General features: G+C 40.7%; 1 protein-coding gene across 1 annotated transcript in view; it reads left to right on the forward strand.

The window, feature by feature from the left end:
• Window positions 1-23,708, forward strand: part of GLIS1 (GLIS family zinc finger 1) — a 192,645-nt gene that overhangs the window by 142,881 nt on the left and 26,056 nt on the right. Inside the window, exons 5-7 of the mRNA XM_062003848.1 lie at window positions 10,712-10,873; window positions 14,274-14,384; window positions 18,119-18,251. Coding sequence (XP_061859832.1) covers window positions 10,712-10,873; window positions 14,274-14,384; window positions 18,119-18,251 — 406 coding nt within the window. The remainder of the gene's footprint in view (window positions 1-10,711; window positions 10,874-14,273; window positions 14,385-18,118; window positions 18,252-23,708) is intronic.

A 23,708-nucleotide genomic window follows, 5' to 3' on the forward strand; every position in this document is an offset into this window, starting at 1 on the left:
ATGGAATCAAAATTTTGCAAAGTGGCATTGCATAGCAGGTTTGCTTATTTCTACCAAAAATGATGCTAACCTCAACTTACATTTTCCTATTATTTCTTTTTTTAATCTTGGCTTTTCATTTTCAGATCTAACCTTGCTGTTACTCTACAATTGTATGAGTTTATTACACTGAATTGTTGACACAGCTGGTAGGGAGCTAAGTGCTGTGGTTTCACACAATAAAATTTCAGACAATATGTGTTGCACTTCTTTTTCATACATATCATTTGAAAGCCATATGATTCACCAATATGTGTTATTGTTATCCACCCATGTGGCATACAATCTATTTTAAATTAGTGAAGGGACTTGCTAAACTCCCTGTAAACAATAAGACTGTGGGAAAACATTAAGTGCTATTCAGAAGAGAACATTGCTATACTGCCTTTTATCCAAAGGATCCCACAGTGTAATAGAGAATGAAGGGACCTGGCACTGCTGCCATGCTGTCTGCTCTTCAGCAGAGAGCTCCTCTTCACAATAGCCTGTAGAAGGCAACTCCACCACTTAAAACTAGAGCAGGGTTTGGTGAACATCATAACCACCCACATATGTAGCAAGTCACTGTGAGTTAAAAGTAGTAATGGACTTTGGGATGTATGTTAACAAAATCTTGATTTAGCATCTGCTTTGGAGGCTTAGGCACAGAATCCAATATAATCACAGATTGTTGTGCATCAGCTGCTGTAACCATTAAAGCCCAATGCGCTTGGCACATGGAAGTGTGAGGTAAAAGGAGCGAGCTCAGCCTCTAACAGAAGGCATCACGTTATATTGGATTCACCAGCAAGGAGCTTAGGTGTTGACCATTGCTGTGACTCGGCTGAAGCATTTACAAAGTGCATGAACAATCTTGCATTTCTAGACTCTAAAACATGACCCTTCCAACATTGCAGCACCTAACCATGCTTAGACACTGGTTTCATTCTGGCAAAGCCAGAAAATTGACTTCCTTTAGAACAGATGAAGTCTTGGAAGTCATTTTCCTGTCTCTCGAGGTTCTGCTGCACAACCAGGGAGTGAAGGAAAGCAGAATTAAGTAACCAATCCTGAGATGATAACAAGCTCCCACCATATTGCACAATCTTTCTTTCCTGGAGGATCACCAGCAACTTTTGAAGGGCTCTGCTGGAGCTCAGCTCTTCACATGCAAGATAGGGCACAACCATGTTCATCTTAGCAGATTCCTTGCTGCCCTTGGATTACAGGTTGAACCCCAGTCTTGATTGATGAATAATCACATTGGCCCAGCATGGCATGGAAAAGAGCAGGAGCTTATCTGACCATAGAAAATCGCAGAGTTCTCTACTCTCTTGCCAAGAAGCACCCTGGAGATACTTGTATGTCTTTCTTACTACTTTGTGCAAAGTAATCCAGTGTTGAAAATTTTATGGAGCTTGTCAGTTTACAGGGAAATTTTATTACTCTCAACTGATCTTTAGAAACAACAATTTGAGATTAAAACTTCATTATGTGCAAGATTAAAAAACCCCATGCTATCTAAAATGAGAGAAAACTCCAGCCATAAAGCTGTCCGCCTTATGAAAAAGATTTTGTGAGGAAAACTATGTTGAACCACAAACAAAAGGTATATTTGCAACAAAAATCCCACATAGGTGGATGGAGAGTACCTTGCTGCTAATATTCATCTTTTCTAAGAGAGAATTTGGTTGTGGTTGACTATTTTAGTTAGCTGTAGCCAATCCTTTCTAACTGTTAGATTTGTTTTCACCCACAAGATCATCCTCTGATCTGTCAAGGACGGGAGCTTTGTTAGCTGTGATGACTGTAAAACATTTGTTTATTGGTCTTGACAAAGAGATGATCTGGGTTTCCCAGGATTAAAAAACCAAAAAGTAATCATCTGGGGGATGAGTGGGAAGTTAGGATGGATACTCACTGTTGCTAGATCACACCGTGTTTGTTACAGATGGGGTTTGGCATGTGCATGTCTCAAATCTTGCTGTGACAGGGACAGACAGAGCACAGACCTAATCCAGGATGCTCGTGCCTGTGGTGTGTTAGGAACCCTTCCTGTTTGTAGACACACTGTTGGCATGTTACAAAGGCAGACTGGACTGTGTGCAGCTTATACTCTACTGGTTCATTTAAAAAGAGAAAAATATGAAAAAAAGAGGGAAGTTTTTCATTTCACTTTTCCATATAAATGTTTGTTAGGGAGCACATTCAGAGTATTTCAATTACAGTTGATTCTAGTGTCTGATGCCAATATAACAGCTTAAGATTGTTTGCTTAATTCCCGAATGCGTGCATTGTTTTTAGCAAACATTTTTAATTTACATGTTTGTCCTGCCTCTCTTCAAGTCTCTCATTGGATTCAGAATGTAAACCAGGACAGGGAGTTTCTCTGCCATTCTCTTTGCAGATGTGTCTCAAAGAATCAGGAGTGAAAAGTGCCCCTACGCTGGGTACAAAAGGGTTGATGAATTCCCCAGCATGCATGAGTGTCCTACGCTGAAAGAGAGCGCTCAACACATTACAGGAACAGCTTACAGAAGCAGGGTGTGTAATTTTTAATAACTGGGATAAAAACCCTCAGTGACATCTTTAAAATATAAATGCCTTTTCTTGTTGCTTTTATTTCTCCCCCCCGTCTCATTTTGCCTTTTCATCTCTTTTCCTTTCAGTTCCATTAAGCTTCATTGGACAATAATGTATTGCAGTGGACTTTTTTCAATTATGTTTTTGATTTTTTTTCCCCCCTTCTTGTTACCATAAAACTCCAGATGTTTTGAGACTTCATGGTTCTCTGGATATTTTTCCCTTTATTTTAATCTTCTTTTGTAACATGCCACACATGTGGTATTTTGGCCTTTTAAGATGCTACGCTATGCTAATCTGCCTTAAGTTTTGGGGTGGTTTGTTTCTTCTTTTTGTAGTGACTTTTCTTTTCCCTTCTTGTCCTCTCTTTAATTCTTTTTTATTTTGTTTTTTTTCTTGTTTCTTTTTCCCCCCCAACTGATTAGTCTACATAAATCATAATGGATTCTCCATTTGTCCTGGGGCTGCGTTCGCTCTCTTAAGCAAATTAATTCTTCACTCCAAATTTGCAAACACTTAGACCTGTAAGTAAATTATGAACACCTATTCTCTCTTGCACTCTGTACAGAGCTGGTTGCAGTGTAACTGGCTTCCTGGACCACAACCACGGACTGTTAATTAAAGATGCAACTGAAGTGTGGACCAGAGTACACAGATGTAGGCAAGAGTGTAGGGCAGAATTTCAGTAACACTTCAGCTGAGATAGGTGATATGTCAGATGCAAGTGGGATTGAAGTTATTCCTTTGAAAGCGAGGTAAGACACTGACTGACTGATCCAGACAAACAAGGTTCTGATAGTAAACATAGTAAACTATATTTTTTGTGTTAAAAAAGCAGAAAGAACTGGAGGGAAGTATTTTAATGTTATTTGTGGTCCTTTGCTGACACAGCTGGAGAGGGTTTTTAATTGATTTAGTTCAGTCTTAATTTTGTCTCTAAAACAAGCTGATCTGGCTTCAGATATTGGAGCAGCGAATCTTGGATGGTGTTTTGTCTTTTGATTTCAGCTAGTTTGCAAGCTATTAAAGTAACCCAAATAAATAACAGTTTCCCAATTACATATGAGGAAATAACGGGACGGACATGTAGATCCTGAGAGGAGTCTTGTCTTTGCTTATTACGTGACCGCATGAATTTTGCATTTTGTTATTTAAAATGTTGCTCCATGCATGTTGGTTTTGCCTGCAAGCCATAATACTGCATTCAGTCCAACTGTAATGAGGTTTCAGAAAATTGTTTGGTTTCCAAATGACATATTTAGCAAAACCTTATGGCAAAATTTGTGGCTGTCATGCTGCTGATAGTAAGATATCTCCAACTTTCCTTGTTCATTCTCATATGTTGCAGCAAATAAATGCAAGTACTTCTGCTTTGACAAATGTTTATCCTTCTACTTGATTAAAGAAGGATTACTAAAAGGAGTTGTAAGGCTAGCAAGTCTTGTGAAAATGATAGGATGTTCTGAGAGTTTCCCAGATATTTTGTATTTTGCTGACAAAAAGCAATTGTATGGAAAGTTGTTTGCTCACTGAAGTGCCTGACCTACTTGTACTGGAAGAAATAACTGAATGATTATTTCAGTCTTTTGAACAACATTCACTCCTTTCTTCACAGATGGTAATTATGTGAGCAAAACTTTTGAGAGCCAAAACATGCCAGTGCTACTAGGAGACAGGATAAGAGTCTGTGCTGGTTCTGATGAGAGGTGGTCTTCTGCATTCAGTATGACAGTAGATCTTGAGAGGTGATGGGCAAAGCTCACATTTAATGCCAGATGTACTCAGGAACACAAGTAACACTGTCTTTAAAAAACAAGATGCAGAAGCCAAGTCTAGGCTACCTCTGTAGTCAGAGGACAGGGACAGGCACCTACCGAGGATGCGTCCCACTGCTCTCTCTCAGCTGCTGACCTCATCCTGGGCAGACCCGCTGTTCTCCTGGGACTCGGGGAGCTCAAACAACGAGGCTGTTCATTTTTCAGACAGTACAGTGAGAGTGGAGGAATCCCATTTCAGGGGGTGTTGGCAGGCAGGTGGCTGGATTTTGCAGTCAGAGAAGTCTGTCTGTGTTTGGAAGTCACCTCGTGTCCAGAATCAGACCTGGTTGCTGTTGAACACCCCATGACTTAAATGAGTCTGTTGTTTGGCCTTGTGCACCCGTAACTGCTGGTGCTGCCAGAGGAGGCTTCAGGAATGTGGACTTAGGGACTTATAAAATTAATAAAATGGAAATAAAAGAGACAGCCCAAAGTCTTGTTTAATTCAGTGCCGTTTGGTGATCAAACACGTCCTCCAGGATTTTTGGTGTATTAGTATTTCCCAGCTTCATGTTAATCAGGAAATATGCAACCTATCTAACAGCATAAAGAGAAATGAACTGCTGGTGTATGATGTGGTGATGTCAAGTGGTTGGCTGTAATTGCCCTACTACCCAACAACATGAAGGCTGAATTGCATCTGTACTGTGGCTTATTTTTCTTAATATTTTCCTTATCCTGTTCTGAACCTTTTTACCTTTTCTCCTCCTGCACACCAGTAGTGGTACAGTAGTCTGGATGGAGCCCTAAATGCTTTTTTGGTGATACAAATAATCAACCAAGTACAAGAAATTTTTTGCAAGACTGAAATCAAACGAAAATGTCACTTTGCAAACATAAATTGTTCATACTTAAAAAAACGCCCTTGAACCATGGAAATTGCCAGATCCTTTTTCTGTTAAAGGTATCTTCCATTGTTGTTTTTTTAATACACTGAAGGGAAAAAAGCAGCTTCTAACAGTTCAAATCTGTAAATATAAAGCTGGCTATAGGCACTGGGATTCTTTAGGAACTTGGGAGCTCAGTCCTATGGGTTGCTCTTTATGTACCCAAATCGTTCTGTTCAGTTTAACAAAGCTCCTTGCTTGAGTCATGTATCTCATGCACAAGTATTTACAGGATTGAGACTTTACATTGTAGCTACAGTAGTGAATAAAAAAATCAATCCAATAGGGAGTTAGCTAGAAAAAACAAAGCACCAAATCAGGTATTTTGATTCTTGTGATGGGTGGAACAACTCATGCGCTTAAGTTACTGACATTCCTAACCATTTGGAGCCTCAAATGCCTCCTGCCATGTCCCCAACATTAGACTCAGTGTTCTGTAAAACATTGATGCTATTTAAGGAGCGGTGTGACCGTTTCCTCCCCTCCAGAAGGGATACATATCCTCACAGGATCCTTTTTCTCATAACATGTTTTCCAATAAAATTTTCCCAATTTTGTAATCGGTTGGGAAGAAAGAACATTTCACAATGTTCATAATGCTTGTAGATGTTTTGACCAGACATAAGATTTCCTATTGATAGTATTAAATGCTTTGGAATGAAATGTTTTGAGTTTTCCATCTGTAGGCTGTCTGAGATGTCAGCAGCCAATATGACCTGCTCTTTCCCTTTTACGTCTATAAATAAAAGGCAGCTTGTTTAACTGATCTTGCAGCAGAGAGCAGAGGTGTATATTAATGAGCTTTCTCTAATGGCACACTGGACCTATTTAGCACTACAACTGAGAAGGCTTCTCTTTTTCAGTCATAACTCATTTTGAAGAAAATGTCAGTTATTGCTTCACCTTTTAGCGAAGCTGTTTAGTTTGCAGTTTATTTCTTCTGATCTGTACCACTGACAGATACTCTAGACATGGCTGTGATTAAATATGCTTATGAAAACGGTAAACATTTGATAATGTAAACCCTCTTGGGAATCTGCTGTTATTTCTGCATGGCAGCGTTCTCAGGTGCATTCAAAGTATAATGTGGAAGCAAAGAAAAAACATTTTAAGCAATTACAGTTATTAGATTAAATTGTTTTGTTAGGAAAATGATGATGTGTTTAGATCACTGTGAGATAATTTGGTGTTTTCACAAATATGCCTTTTAAATGCAGCAGTTACACTCGCGAGATTTCAGTGTAAAATAAAGACACCTTATGCATTTCCATATGGTGGTGAACTAGTTTAGTCCCCTAAATTTCTACAACGTATTTTTTTCTTAGTAGAAGCCCTGTTCTAAAAGCAACAGTAGTTATAAAATGCAATAATTGCATTATGCTATTTACTGTAATCGTGTGTCATTGTTTTGTGTCTGTGCTTGAATGTGTGTAGCATAGCAGTGCCTGAAGCACACATTCACAATCTCACAATAAAGACAAAAGTAGTAATTGCAGTATAATTATTATTTTTATTGATGATCTTGTTTAAGAGCTCTGTTGACATTTACAGACTTGGAGGATCATGCAGCATTTGTTACAGTTATCTCAGGCATCAAACATCAACAAAATGTTTGAGATTGTAGGACTAAGCAGTGCCAGATTGGGGCCAGATGTCTGGGAGATACTCTCAGTAGCCTTCTCAATTGATCAAATAGCTCTCGCCATCCTAAAGCCCTTTGGAAATTGAACATTTGTTCTTTGTAGTTGAAGCTGAGACATTTGTGAGATTGATGGACCTTCCTGGAGGTTATTTGAAAAGGAGATTGAGTACCCTGTTTCTCCAGGAGTGGTTTTATTTTGTGTATGTGTAAATGTACGTATGCTCCAAGTAGCAAGCATAGGTGGAAAGGTTGAGAGTGTTGGTGAGTAGCAATGAAACCCAGGAATTACCTTACAAACTGTGTCATTCTAACACAGTTTCCTCAGCAACCCAGCTGAAGTTATCTAGTCCCTGTACAGCTCCTTGAGACACTCCCCATCCCACGGGGAAGCAGTGCTGTTTCCACATGTGGACTTGTAAAGAAAAACTGAAGGGGACACAGCGGATCAAGCAAGAAATAACTGACTTGAAAGAGGCTTTCCTGGACTTCTTCAAAGTGAAGATACTTCAGCTCTGAGTGGATTCTCTCAGCCCAATGCTTCTCAGCAGTTTGTACCAGCTCCTTTCCTGCCTCCCTCTCAGGGCTTTCCCCTTCACCTGTGTACACCTCCTCCCCTTCTTATCACTTGCCAGCAAGGTTCTTGCCCCAAGTCCATTTCCATTGATTTTCTTTCTAGCTAGCCAACCTTACTAGCAGCCTTGCCTCCTTGGAAATATGAGCACTTGGAGTCATATCATTCTCTTTGCTGGTGTGTTCTTCCACCTTACATGTTTAGATAGAATTTTTCACAGCATTGTGGCTGTCCCACTATCTGTTATCCAGCTTAGTAGAGCTGGATAATATAAATAATGTAAATTAGGAAATAATAATGTAAATAAGAAAAGCCCCAAAAGTCCAGGTGTATGGGGTAGCAGAGAGACCTTACTGATGAAGGCATTAGACCTTTGGATTATATGCTGGTACCAAAAAAAGGCTCTTGACCACAGTAAAAGAACAAAACCCTCATATTTGTTTGAGTGTTGCTGTTTACATTGTAGCTCTTAGCATTTATGGTAGAGCCTGTTCCTTCTCCTCCTGAAGTCTCGATCCAGCAAACTCTTAAACATATGTGCTTTCATGTGTTTTAAATTAAGCTCATATTTAGATGTTTTAGGACATTTGCCATTGGAATTTTTGCTACTGACATCAATGAGAATAGAGCTGGACCTGTAATTAGTTTGGATTATTCTGCATACTTTCCTACTTTGCATTAGGCTGTAGATATGGAGCTGAAGACTGGTAATCCATTAGAAAAACATTCAGAGGGTCAAGATCCTCTGTTCGTGACTGAATAGCTGAGAAATTACTTCTGTGACCTAACAGGTCTTCCAGGCGTGAGACAACGAGGAGACAAAAAGGATCTTGTGGAGTGTCACTGCAGTGATTCTGGTGCCAAAGGGGTATAAAGTGTCCCAAAGACCCAGTATCAAGGAATACTGTCATAAAATGTACTTCTGGGCTGGGTTTTTTGATGCCTGTATGTGAGAACCAGAAACTCCTGTAGAGAGCATGTAAAAAGGACCCATGACAGAGTCAGTGGGGAGGAATGGCACATGTTAGGGGGATGGTATGAACAACTGAAGGGAAAAGCTTGATCTTGCTTCTCACCTGAGATTCAGGAGAATCAGGTTGCAGAGCTGAGTTGCAAGATAATTTTGTAGACTCTGGGTCTGATTCTCACCCTTCCTTGTGGTTATAAATTTGGTGGGAGGTTCAGGCTGGATATTAGGAGGAATTTCTTTTCTGAAAGGGTTGCCAGGCATTGGAAGGGGCTGCCCAGGGAGGTGCCTGAGTCACTGTCCCTGAGGAGGTTTCAGAGATGGATGGATGTTGCACTTAGGGAAATGGTCTTGTGGTTGATAGGGCTGGGACAAAGGCTGGACTCGATCTTAAAGCTCTCTTCCAGCTGCAATGATTCTATGATTCTATTGAACTGAATAGATACATAAGTTTGAAGGGGATGACACAACACTGTGCACCCAACACTGATCAAAGGAGACTGAAGAAAGGTGAGGAGAGGAGAGGAGAGGAGAGGAGAGGAGAGGAGAGGAGAGGAGAGGAGAGGAGAGGAGAGGAGAGGAGAGGAGAGGAGAGGAGAGGAGAGGAGAGGAGAGGAGAGGAGAGGAGAGGAGAGGAAGCTGGGGAACAAAGTGGAAGCAAGTGATCTTTAGGACCTCACAACATTAACTCCATTTGCCAGAGACTGGCTTTATGGAATGTCTTAGAAGAACTGTGGATTTGCCAAATACTGGTTTTCATGGACTTCAGTATATTTGAACATTTCAGATTGCTTCGTTCTGCATCCTTGCCCAAATATTAGTCATGACTAAGAGGAAAGTTTGCTTCTTTTTAAAGCCTAGTGGTTTGGTCACTTCCAAAACTCCCCAGTCTCCCTGCACCAGCTCTCCTGTTGAGAGGGGAGTCATTGCTAAAAACAAACTTCTGAAGCTCTAGACTGCATGTCTCCAGGAGACTGGATCTGTCATGATAGCTGTGATGGGGAAAGGTGTAAACACGTACATATCAGATAATTGCCTGCACACATAGACCCAAATATGCCATTCATATAGATTAAATATCAGCCCAGGGAGTGAAATATGCAGAGCAGTAAAAGCCATAGTGATACTTTCATGAATGAGAAATTTGCAGTAAGCCAAGGTGAGTTGGCTTGTGTTTCTCAAGCACAGTCTTTGAGATCTCGAATCACAGAGGAGCCAGGGTTTTATCTGCACAGAGACACCAAAAAAGCTGCAGTGCCATGAAGCTGCAATGCAGAGTGGGCAAAGTATGTGCACACCATCACACAGGAGTATGTGTGCACAGAAGTGTTTATGCTCACACATCAGTGTCTGAGTAGATTTAATGAGTTTGCTGGATGAATGTACATATGTGTGTATTTGTGATCACTTGAGTTAGTTCCTAAAGCCTGTCTTAGAGACAGTGCCTTCACTGCAGTCAGCTGTTGTCAGTGACACTGAAACTTATCAGTGAGCAATGCAGAACATCCTTCCCTTGGCCCAGTAGCTGGAAAAGTAAATTATTTATCCAGATTCAATTTGAACCAGTGACTTTTGTTATGAATGCTACGCAGCGTTTTATTACGGTGCGCTCTAATGAAACGGGTGCTTAAGAAGTCAGAATTGCTCAGGTTACTAGTTGTATAAATGCTGAGAATAGATGTGAATGATATGGCTAGTAAAGAAAAGGGTGCAGAGTAACAGCAGAGTTCCTTTGGACTGATCTTCAAATGGATCAGGTCTTCTTGTAATAGTCCATGCTCATCTACTCCAGTGTATAGTATTTCAGACATCTGAAACCAGGCTCTTACCTGCCACAAATAGCTTCTCTTGCTCTCTGTCTGTAGCAGCTAATTGTTATTGCCTACAGTGGTTCCTCTGCCAATTAACATCTAAAAGAACTCATCAGAACTCTTGTTCTTTCTTTAAATTTTCTGTTCTGACACCATGTCTTTAAGTCTTCACTACTTCAGACAGAATGTGTGAGGTATTTATAACCCTTGTATTATTATTGAGCTACACATCATGTCTTCAGTGACAGATTAAATGAACGCACAAAATGTTGTGTTTCATCCATAAATTTCAACAGATGTTTGAATGTTGGTTGATTTATTGCATGTCCAACTTGGATCTCACACTGCTCTCATTGTGGCTGCACATGGTTTATTTAATAGCACTTTACAATGATTTTTTTGTGACGTTTTTCAGTTTGAAGGGTGCAACAAGGCATTTTCTAGGCTTGAGAACCTTAAGATTCACCTCCGGAGTCATACTGGGGAGAAGCCATACCTGTGTCAGCATCCTGGCTGCCAGAAAGCTTTCAGCAACTCCAGTGACCGAGCAAAGCACCAGCGAACGCACCTGGATACCGTAAGCATGATTTCATACCAAGAGTTGCACTGAGTTTTCCAGTGCTCCTTGTACACAGAGGGTGGCTTTTCCTTTTCAAGAGATGCATCTTAACTCAGGTATAGGCAACTGTACTTTTGTTTTGAATTTTATGTGCTTTGAGAAATGAAGAAGTCTTGGTCACAGAACTTCAGCTCTCTGACTCGTGCTGAGCAGTAAGTTACTCAAGAATAGGTTACTCAGGAATAAATTACTCAGCAAACTCTCCCATTATTCTTGTTCCAGTAAGACGAGGCAGCAGTAAAATAAGGTATAGTATGAGTGAAAGCTGAGTCACTGCTGATGTACTAAATGTGTGTCATTGTCTTGCTTCCTATCCTGTGTTACTTTAATGAAGTCTGTTCTGAATGAAAGCAAAAGCAGTTCAGACAGCTCAGTGGAAGGTAAATGCATCTGAGTTTTGGACATAATTTTGGAAAGGTAAAAATACATCTGTCTGATAACTATATGAAATGTATTCGGTATCTGACATCAGAATTAGCTGTAAGAAACAAAGTCATGTCTTATGTACAGTTTGTAGATCGTGGCTCAACCCTACAAATCTTCTCACTTGTCTTGCAGAGAGGATGGGAGCCTGTCTAGTGTCTTAGGCTCTGATAAAATCAAATCACCATATTATGGGGAAGGAAAGTAAGTAGATAACTTTGCAGACAAGTCGAGTCCTCAGCATAAAGCTTGTAAAGAGTAACGGGCAGCGTTGTTCCTTTGTCTTTTTCAAAGAAGTGAATATATGGTTCAACATTTGGCCAAGTATTTATGGGGCAGAACTTTTGAGTTTAATTGATATTTACTTTTTAAGCAGTTACATGTTTCAGACAGTGCAGCATTAAGGAATGTCTAATGTACATTATGCCTTGCAAAAACAAACAAGTAAGAGAAGCAGGTCAGTCACATTTTCCAAACCAAAGCACACTTACAATAACAATGTTTTATTTATTTGAAAGTCAACCTGAGATACTTGAATTTGTAATTAGTTCTAAAATGCATCTCTCCTGAAAGTGGATGCACTGATTTGTGTGCATGGTTTTGAAATTTAGCTGAATTTAACTGCTTGAATCTGATAGAGCTAATTTTTATTAGCTTAAAGTCACAAATGGAATGCCATTTATTAGTTTTGAAAGAGAGTTTGAATCCATACTAAAAGAAGCAAAAATTCTTATATCTGTTGATCTGTGCATTGTCTTAACTTTCTATTTTCTTTTCTTCTTCATCTCTGTCTTTATTATCTGAAATGCTCATAAATCAGGAAAAAGGTACAGTAATCATTTTCTACTAAACTTTCTTAAATGTCTAAAAATATCCTCCATGCTATTCTGTTGCAGGTTCTTTAAAGCTGTTTCTGTAGTCCTAGAACACAGTAACTAACCTCCACTTATCTTGTTTAACTGAAGTCCAACGGTTTCGCTTAGAGTTTTGTTTGCTTATGTGGATGTGGAAAATAACAGAGCTCCAGGATGGTGCTGTCAGCTCAGGGGGTGACACAAGTGCCTGCACTGTCAAAGCAAAGAGCCACAACTTTCTAAGTGTTGTCAGATACTCATCTAGTTTCCCTGTCACCAAATTGAATGGTTCTGTCATTAATTTGAATGACATCAATGATTTGAAAAATAGTCTCCTAGTTTTTCTAAGGAATTTGTTTAAGCTTTTCCATAGATTTTCCTCAGGTGTCAGTTCTCTGTGTTCCAGACACTCTCAATAAATCTGCTTTGCCCTGTAACTTCCTGGGTAGGTGCTGTGTTAGCCTGTAGGGTCGTGAATTGGTGAATGATTCTATTATTCCTTCAGAAATTTCCTGCTGGCTGGACAGAGCAGCAATACTTATCCTCTGGAGGTATTTACGAAGAAAGGGGGTTTATACAGACTGCTTATTCCTCACTGAGTGCATTTGGAATCGCTTTTAAAGTTTCTCAATGTAGGTCACTCAATCATTTATCTTCTCCAAAAGGAGAATCTGTAAATCATTTCAGAGATTTAATGCTGTATGCTAGTTGGATCACATCTCTGCTAAATCATCTGCAAGTAGATTTTTCTCCTCTGTAGAAGCAGAACAAAAGGAAAGTATCGGTCCTTGTGGTAAAAAGGGCACATCATCACTCCTCCAGGAGCAGGGCAACTTGTTTAAAGGACCTAACAGTCACTTCTCCCAAAACTAGTGGGTTTTTCTCCCTTTTGTGCACCCTCTTTCTGAAACCCTTGGTTTCAGAACCTAAAAAGAATCTAATGAAAGAATGATGAAAGGATGAAAGAATCTAACACTAAGGTCATGACAAACCATTTTTTTACCTTTGGGAAGATTTCAAAAGGACTTACAAGTCCAAGTGAGAAGGCCAAGGTAATGTTGAGCGATGAGGCAAGAAAACAGGAAAAATAAAGCTTTGGGAGCTTTGACATGCAGCACTATTTTGCTATCATTTAAGCCAATGGCTGTTTAATAACAAGTGCCAGTTTCTTCATTCAACTTGGCAATCACATCTTCATTTGGAAGTTGTACTGTAACACAGTTTCATTGTTGGGAGTAGGTATCACTGAGAGAAGAACTTGGTTAAGCTTTCAGTCATTGTGACTCCAGAATCAGTGATTAAATTGCAGCATCCTTGTTGTTTGTTTGTTTTTAGTTTTCCTATGAGAAGAGAGTACTGAAACTGCCTGCCCAGACCCAGGTGGTTTTCCCAGGAGACAGTGCTGTGTGCCACATACATGTGGCAAGCACTGCCCTACGCAAAATCAGCTGGAAGTATCTTTCTGGCAAAATCAACTAGAGTGGATTTTTCTTTCTATATTGATTTGCTCATATCTAAAAGTGTGATGCAGGTTGTTTAGTTAGGTGTTACAAAAAGACAGACGTTGTTACTCAAAACAAGAATATGGTATAAAGCAAGCCAAATGTTTGCTATATATATTATCCACAAGTTTTGCTCTGCTATGTATGGTATAGTTGTAAAAGCTACGTAAATCAGAACTCAAAACCAGAGCTTCTGTATTTATAATTATACTGTGTGAACTGACAATGATCTTGTCTACAGTAAAGGCTAGGGAAAAAAGTAATGCTCTCAAAACCCATCCAGTTCCATCTCATTAGCATTTAATCCAGCCCAGTAATCTATACCTAACATGCCAGTGTATAGATGTGTCAAGTGCTCTCAGTACTTGCATGGAGTGCAAACCCAGAGTGATCAGTGCAGCTGGCATCACGTCTGGCTTGCATTCAGAGAGCACACAGAGCAAAATGGTGTGGAAACGGCAAACAGGCAGCTCGGGCTTCACACTGTGTCTCACAGAAATGGCCCTCCTTCAGCACTCTGTATGCTGGTTCTATGATGCAGAGGACTATGAAATCTTCTCCCTTTCCTCACATTCACAGAAGCCCTATGCCTGTCAGATTCCTGGCTGCTCCAAACGCTACACCGACCCCAGCTCTCTGCGCAAGCACGTGAAAGCTCATTCGGCCAAAGAACAACAGGTGCGTAAGAAGGTAAGGCCCGTCGCAGGCAAACACTGACACGTCTCTAGACCTCCCCAGTAGAGTTATTTTTAATCTACCTTTAGTTTATATATTTTCAAATCAGAGTTCTTCTGCAATATCACTAGAAGAAAACTGAAGTTGAGCTAATTTTCCTCTGGGTCTTCAGTCAGTATTGTTAACCAAACCACCGTACACTTGTTGCACTTGCAAAGCTGCCACCCTCTAATTTTAGTTTGCTCCACATGTTCTCTCCAAACTTTTCTTTCTTGTTCATGTTTCATACACAAGCCCAAATTCTGTTGTCATTCACATAAAATGTCCACACATTGAGTCTCTGCAATCAGCTGGTAAATACATACTGGCAGATCATCTAAAAGAGAAATGAAATTAAGCCAGAATACTATGGAAATGTCAGGGAAGGAGCTCTTTTAACAGATGAGAATAACCTCCCCCCCTACTTTTCCCACCACATCTGGATTTTAAATGCATTTATAAATCATTCCAAACCCAGACTGCTAGTTATGTTTTCACTACTATTAAATTCAAGTAAGTATTTTGGTTTCTGTGGGCTAAGTCCTGAACTCATTATTAAATGATGATGCTTACGGGCACCATCCCAGGATCAGAGACTTGTTTACTACACATTCATACACACAGTTTGTACAAAGATGGTTGGGACTCCACAGAGCTGGTCTGTGACAGAACAGACCATAAGCACGCTTATGGCTCAGGAGTGGAAGGGAATACAAGCCTTAGTGAGCAATTACAGTTAGTTCAATAAGCAGCAATGACATCTTCCGGCAGCTGCCTCGCCATTGTCAAGAGCATCACAGATGAGACAGCAAGGCATGTTTAAAGAATGGAAGACAGAGCAGAAATGGCAAGATAGAGCTAGGGAGCAGCTAGTTTGGAAAAAGTGTCACAGGTAAGAACTAGACGTACTGAGTAAGAACAAAGAGAGGTACACGTGGAGGGAAGAGACAATAACAGAACACAGGTGATCTTATCTGCAGAATTTTGGATAAGCCATGGATGAAGGATGGCAAAAAGGCCTAATTTTCTTGCTTGAATACAATTGTGATGAGGTCATACTGATTTTCCATTGTCAGCCATGCCCCCTGTCTTATGCCCCTTTCCTCCTGCTACTTTTCAGTAAGAATTATATTCCCTACAGTTTTCACTTGTCTAGGTTCACCTTTCCTAGTTGTCTGTCCCCCAGTTCTTCCTGTAACTGTTCTCTGCATCAGTGCATGCATTTGAGTTCAGAATTGTGCACACTCTTTGAGATAATCAGTCAAAAAACACTTACTACATGCTGAGCCGTGTGCTTGGGGGTAACACTATTCATGCCTAACACCCATTCAGATGTCCACAGAATGAAATCTGTTGTCTCTGTGTACATCAGGTCCAGCCTGGCAGGACTGGAAAGGACAACCTAGTTTTCAAGCTCAGTTTTGTTTTATCAGGCCACGTGGTTTCACTACAGCTCTCTAGAAGGTTCCACAGGGTGTGCTGTGCACGTGCCTCCCACGTCACAGGCCATAAAATTCCCAGTGCTCCCCTTTAGGTCTGAATGAGAGTAAGGCAGAAGGCCATGGCATTAGCTGGCCACAGAAAGAGGTTGACTGTGGCACCAAAGCCTTTTGCAATAGCAGGATCTTTGTGACAGGAAGATTTTGTGATATGAAATTCTCAGCTGCTTGTGGAAAGCAACCATGCTCCCTGTTCCAAAGGAGAGAACCCTCCTCATGTTTCCTTCGTGTGGTTACTGACATAGTTCTTGGGGCAAGGAAGAAGGGAATTATTTCCCAATACCAAACATGGGTATTATTTGTACAGCTCTGTGTACTGGGCTGAATGCATGAAGGTGTTAACATCCTTTACATCTGGACAAAGGAGCAATCCCCACTGTTACACCCTGTCACCTGCTGAGGCCTATTTCCAGTTCTACGGAGGAAGTTGGGAATAAAACCTAAATCCAAACTTGGCATTAAGGAGCACAAAGTACTCCTTGCATAAGCAGTGGCAGGCCTTAGGCACAGAGTCAATACAGGACAAATGCAGAACACAGAAACTGCAAACTCAAGTTGCTGGGATGGACCAAGATGTCAAATATCAAGGTTTCATATCTCTTAATCTCCTAGCTTGAGGAATTTTCCTGCATGCATATACATACCCTCCCATAGACTTATCCAGTCTATCTTAAAATAACGTTAGTTCCTTGCCTCCCACACCTTATTTGGTAGGCTAATCTAAATCTGCACTCCTCTAGTAGCTGGAAATCATCTTCAGATTTCCTGTCTCATTTATCCACAACAACTTTATGAATACTTAATCCTGTGTCTTTTTCTCTTGAAATTAAAAGTCATCTGAAAAAGCAGTAGATTTAAAGAGCATTTTGATGAAGGTCTCTTAAAAGAGACCAAAGCAAATCTGTCTTATAAAGAAATAATACTCCCCCCAAAAATATTTCACTTAGATGTATTACAAGAGAAAGAAACCTTTCACAGCTAAGGAAATCTCACGTGTTATTCAAATGGTGACAGGTTACTTTGGGAAATAAAGGGGAAAAGACTGTTTATACTCACGTACTCAGATTTAGTTATAACTCCACAGAGGTGTTTGTCTGTTGGTATCAGCTTCCCAAGAGTTCTGAGTGGAAATGATTTGGCCAAGAAAGGAAAATTAACAGGCTGCTCTGTCCACGTGTCTTGGTTGAGATATCCTACCAAAATGTGCCACCTCTGATACAAAACAAAGTGCTCGACCTTAGACATCAAGGGAACGCTGAATATTTGGTTCATGGCTTAGAAGATGACTGCAATAGTAACATTTGATTGTTCTAAAAGGCTTTACAAGAGCAAAAGAGAAGAAAGTTAGCTGTTAATTTAGTAGTAGTTTAATTGGCTGCAGATGCACTTTGTGATCCAAATGTTAGATGTTTATCTTGAACCAAGAAATGGCTGTATAGCAGAATTCTAAATAGGTTTGCCTGGACCTTTTATTTAGAATATCCAAACCCAGGGGAGATCAGTATGCAACACTGTAAATGTAAAGACAATAACTATTTATTAATGGCTATAGAATACGATGGCTGTTTGTGTAATGTGAGGACTATATTATGACAAAAGCTTGGCAACATCAGCATGTTTGAAAAAGAATTAGAAATGCTTTTCTTTCTTAATTCTCCTCTCCTGCTGTTTTTAATATGATCGACATTGTGGTTTTCAAGAGTTTGCTTTAGACACTTTTGCCAGAGCTTTAAATTTACATGGAGAACAGCTGACATATCAGTGATACCTCTTACACTTTACTGACAGCATATTATTCCATCAGTTCTAATCTGATAAGCACAAATGCTTTTCTTTCCCTATCAAATGTCTTTCCAAGTGTCACAGCTACAAGGTGATGCAATCCTTTCGCCACAGAACCCAAGAAATGCCAGAAAGCCTGGAAATATGCAGTTAAATTACTCAGGAAGGTTTGAAGAAACACAGGACACGTTATTTTCTGAAGCAAACTGTTGTTGATTTCAGATTAGCACACTTGTGCTCTTCAGAAAACCAGAATTATGTCTATTTAAAACTACCAAGTAACAGATACATCCTCAATTACCCACGTTCCTAAGACTGGAATTTTGGTCCTGTTTTCTATACATTATCTTTAAGCAAAGAGACATAAGAATTTAATTAGAAGTCATTTGGTTTACTTTGAAGTAAAATGTTTTTCTCCTCCTCTTGTAGCTAAATTCATGTACAGATATCGAACAGGATGTTCTAAGTGAGTGTTTAGCTATACAACAACTCCACACATCTTCACAACACATTTTGGATGGGAAATGTGGCAGAGCTGTAGGTCATCATGATTTAATTACAGGTGAGTATACTTCTAATAAGTATGGTTCTAATATGTCACGTAATACAGGATTTAAACCAGGAAAGCTTATGGGTCTAATTTGCTGCTATGGAAGATGAGAAAAAAAATCAACCCAAAAGTACCGATTGAAATGAAATAACTTTGTAAGTTGTTTGCTACGACTCAGCTTTTGCTTTTTTCAGAGTTATTCAGCCAAATAGCTCCTATTAATTTCAGGTGAAAGGGGGTGGCAGTGCTGCTGAAAGTCAGCCTCTATGCATTTGGTCTCTTTCAAAAAGTTTGCCTTGGCTTCAGCAGAATGCAGGTGCATGAGCTTTGCTAAAGCCAGCTGAGTGTTCCAACAAAGGCAGAGACATGCAGCAGTAAGGTTTTCCAGCTCTTCAGGAGCTGCAGAAAAGTTGATGAGGCTGTGTATTATCCTGCACTGTGTGACTGTAACAAATAATACAGTGGTGTACAAATAGAGCAAAAGCTTGAATTTGAAATGTCTGACATGTTGGTTTCATTATCTTTACTAGTATTTGGTCTTTCATTCCTTCTTGTCTTCCTTTTCTCCCTTTCTTGTGGTTTGAACAAGAGTTGGCCCCTTCCAGGAACTTTAGACTGTTCTATACATTTTATAGGGAGAGAAAACGATGCTTACAATCTCTTCTGCTGACAATAAGATCAAGATTCACAACTTCTTAACCTCAGTAGAGGATCCTGAATCAGGGATGTATCAACTTCACGTTCTTTGTTTCGTCACTGGAGACAAAAAGGAGTTCTCAGAGGCCATCAGTTTAACTGTGCTCCACCTCACCCTGTGAAGGCACCCATAGCCCTCCACAGGTGCTCAAGATTAGTGTGGGGAACACTTCGCCTAGCTCTTCACTCTCAAATCTCTTCCTGCCAATGCAACTCTTTAGCCCTTTTTCTATTCTTCACACTTATTTTGTTCTTCAGCAACAGCATGTACCAGAGTTGCAAAGCCCACACTTTTTGAACACATGCTTTCCATGATTAAATTTGCATGCGCAGCTTTCAGATGATGCTCCATAGGATGAGTATGCACATAAACACTTACTCAGTCTGCTTTGTTGGAACCTACTTTTGGAAAAGCATTCATGTTACTGCTTCCAGAACTTCTCTAACTCTATCTGATCTGTTTTGGGATGGGATAACCAATATTACACTCAAAATTCCACATTATGCCACTCACTTGATTTACAAGCTGTCATTGTTGCATTTGCTTGTGTCATTGTCTGCCATGTGCCAGATGCATCCCAGTGTCTTACTCATTTGTAATGGCAGCTGTGCATTAGAAGTGGGATGGATATATGGCAGCATTTTATATCCAGCATTTTGTATGGCTGGAGAGAATCTCCGGAAAAAAAAAAAAAAGATGTAAGAGATATGAGTCCCTTTTTCATTCTATAATTGTTTAAATAAGAGTCATACTAAACTCAGGTTTGGACAGACTATTCCTGATTTTGGGACAGGAATGTGATGTCTGGTATACCACAGGCTATGCCTATGAGTGCAAGACAGTTTGAATCAGAGTCACAGAATGGTTTGGGCTGGAAGGGACTTTCAAAGGTCATCTAATACCAGCCCCCTGCTACAAGCATAGACATCTTCAACTACACCAGGCTGCTCAGAACCCTGTCTGACCTGACCTTGAATGTTTGCAGGGATGGGGCATCTACCCCAGGGATGGGGAATCTCCTACTTTTTTTTTTTCCTCACTCCAAATCTTAAAACAAAAAGCCTGGATCCTGTTTGACATCTTCTATTGTCCTTTCTAGTTCAAGTTGATGTCCCTTCTAACCCTTCTGTGATTCTGTGAAGTTGCACTAAAATGTCGGCATGTGACTGGTGAACAGAATGGAGTAAGAAGGGAAGTAACCCATCATTCCAATGTTTTCCCCTGGGAGTCTGCACTCACAGTTTACAAGTGGCTCCCTGAAAAATGGCAGAAAGCTGAAGGGACTTGGGGGGATTATTTATCTTCTCTGCCTTTGTCATCTGCACTCTTGAGATCTGTGAGAGCAGCACATGGCCTCTGGTCTCCTCCCTTGACAGCGCGGCGTAGCTGAAGCATGGCTTGGCCTCTTGCTTCCAGACAGGACAGGAAAGACCAGTGACAATATCCTCAGAATATGCTGTGCTTAAGAACCTCAGAAATAGCCTCAGACTTCATGTGACAACCATAAAACAGGACAAAAAAATATTAGCTTATAGATAAAGAGACCATCCCATACCTCTCAGTGCCATTTCTGAGAACCTGTCAATATTATCTATCAATAATACTGGCTTTCTCTCATATGATTTCTTTGCTGACTATATCAATCTGTCACCAGGATGTTGTAATAAACCTAGTAAATCTTCCCTGAGACTGCCATCAGGTCACTCCATATGAGACCCCATCACGTGCACAGTGTGAAAAAGTGCCAGGGAAGATAAATCAAGATTTGAAAGACTGTTTTATGGTGAAACAGAAGTTGCTTTGAACTATTTGCAGGAAAAAATGTTCTTCTATCATTATATAGGGCATGTAAGCTAAAGTGCTGATCCTGACAGAATTAAAGCACAAGGACATTCCTGCTGCTGCCTGTCTGCAGGGATTGCACATTTGCTCTTTCAAATAAGCCAAGGTAATATTACTGGAGAAAGCAGCTATAATACTCTATACAGGATATATATGGATAGATACAGTATATGGTGTCCTCTTGGTTTCATTTGAAAACATGAAAACGTTCATGGTTTGGGTCTTTGATTTGAGTTGGGGGCTTGGGGTTTTTTTTCCCTTTTTCAAAGAAACCACATTATTAATGTGCAGAGCCCTGGGCTTTAGGGATCATTTGGATTCCTGGAGAGTTTCAGTTTTGTCTTTCTCCAAGCTAAAGCACATTCTAAATATGTCAGGGATGAAAGCCAATCACAGAAGAAATGAAATATTTAAAAGGCTTCCATCCCTTGTGTCCGACTTCAAAGCAGATTTGTGCTTGGGACTGGGTAAGGCAGTGAGCAGAAGAATGTTTTACAATCAGAAGAACCCATTGCTTGCTTAGCTCATCCTCTTTTTTCCCTCCTTATAACTAAGCTGCATCTTGACTGCACACATCCAGTTCTCGCTGTGTCCGAGAGCTTGTGTTACTCTCCCTGCAAGGGAAGTGTCTCCATTTAGATAATTCCACTCAGGCATTTTCTCTCTGGGCATGTTTTGTTATTGTTTTTCTGGTCTCAGCATAAAGCTTGGTGAAAAAAAGAAAGGCTGCTAGTCACAGATGCTGAGATAACTGTTTTGGCAACAGATGTTAAGGTTAGAGGCCAAACCATTTACAATATTGATGGATGACATATATTTACAAGCTCAGATGGTCAATGTGTGAAGAGGCCCAGGGTGCACAATCCTGAAGTGGGCTGCATTTACAGTAGTCGTTCATAACAGCTCCAGAGGCTTCTGTGTGACTGCAGGTACTCAGAATATTATAGCTCACTGCTGGAAAAAGGGAAAAGAAATTGTAAAATAAGTGAAATCTTAGAAGTATTGAACATTACAGTGAGGCTCGAACTGCAACTGCTCTCGCCTCCTTGACTTCTCCTGTAGAGACACCTAGTTTCCTGGGCAAAGGGATCCTCTTGGCAAGGACAGCATTTCTCTCCTTTCCAAGAACTCTGTTTCTGTCAGGGTTTGGTGGTGGGAAGGACTTCATACACCCTCATATCAGCAGATACCTCCACATTCTCTGAACAGTTTGCTCTCCCTTTCCTGATAAACTGCAACTGCCAATATTTCCTTCTAAGAGCACTGTTTTGGGGCTTATCACCCATGAACATACCATTAGGTAGTTATGGAGTGACAGAAGCTCCAAACTTTGAGTGTCTAAGTCTGGAATACAAATGTATATTAAAACTTTTTACAGTCAAAATGAGTTCAGGTAGCAGCGTAAATGGCTGACTGCATCCACAGTGCCTAGTATAGTACACCCTGCACACTGCCTGTCTGTCTCTCTGAAGGATGTACTTATTCTGTTGGATTGCCCTTGTTTTGCACTGTGAAAGATAAATAACTTCTAACTTTAAATAAGTACCAATTTGGTTCTCAGTGACTCAACAGAAATGACTCATGTCTCATTGCAGACTCACATGGGATCTCGTATTAAATCCCATCTTCCATTGTGTGTGACACATGGCCTTCGAAGTACTCCTAATTACAGGCAGATACCCCATGCAAGAGAAGCAAGTGAACAATAGGGTCGACCCTTTGTCTACATTGGTTAATGTTTCAGCTTTCTCACTATCTGGAAGCTTCAGGGGTGGATGTAGTCCTTGTCCAAATGGCAGGCTGTGCAGTCTCAGCGCCTCACTGCCAGCCCCAGGAGCACACAGTGCTGTGGCTGATGCCCTTGTTCTAACAGGAGCCCTGTGTCTGAGGGACACAGCTGCACGTCAGGCCTCAGTGTTTAGACTCAGTTCCTTAGGAAGAAAGGCTTATCTGCCTCATTCTGCTCACCTCTCTGGTCACATGTGTGTCAGTCCCCTTCCCCTGCGGGGTGGAAGGGGTTCAGCGGCACAAGCAATGCCATGAGTCAAACCAAGTGTGAGCGAGGGGGCTGTGGTAGGTGAAGAAGTAGGAAAACACCTTAATGAACAAACCCTACGTGCCTCAGCACACAAAGGCTCCAGAGAAGGCATGATCAGCAAGTCAAACAATGGATAAACTCAGGGTGAGTGGAAGAAGCCTGGCTTAAAATAGGAGCGGAGATCTGTAGCAGTACATCTTCTCTAGCCCAAGTGGGCAGTGGGTGTCCACAGCTGGGTAAACTCCTCTGTTTAGTGGTTGGGCCATCATGGCAGAAACTCAGGGTAACAGAGATTCTGTTTGATTTGTTTTTCTGATGGGGTGTGTTTGAGTGCACGGGATCATGCAAGACTTGTTCCCTGATCATAGGAATGTGTGGGATGTTTCTGTAACATTTTCTTGCTTCTCTAGTGCAGCAAGCTGATTGTAGGTACTCTGTCTTCCTCATCTACCTCATGCAAAGAATTGAACTATCCTCAGCACCTGAGTCAGTATGGAAGGGTCCAGGAGAGACCTCTTAATCATTCATGAACTGTTCAGGTCTGGGATTGTAAGAGAAGACATTTGAAGTGTTTACTGGTTACCACACTGCTAAACCTGCTTTTTGAGGGCTTTTTGAGCTTTTGGGGCCAGTGATTGACAGGGGCCAGTAACAGTCCGCTAGCCTTAAGAGAGCATGAACATCTCTTTATAGGTTCAGCAGTTTCCTGCAGGCTGTGGAGGCAGTGTACCTGAGCTGCATGTTGTAGGAAATACAGCTGAAGTGTGACATGACACTGTACAGTCAAGGTCAAATCATTATTTGGCTCATCCTCCAAACCTGATAATGAATGTAGGGATAGTAAGGATTTGGGGGAGGTGGAAGCAATTGTATTATAAAATGGACTGAAGCC

The sequence above is a fragment of the Colius striatus genome, chromosome 10, assembly GCF_028858725.1.
Source record: "Colius striatus isolate bColStr4 chromosome 10, bColStr4.1.hap1, whole genome shotgun sequence".
Lineage (NCBI taxonomy): Eukaryota > Metazoa > Chordata > Aves > Coliiformes > Coliidae > Colius > Colius striatus.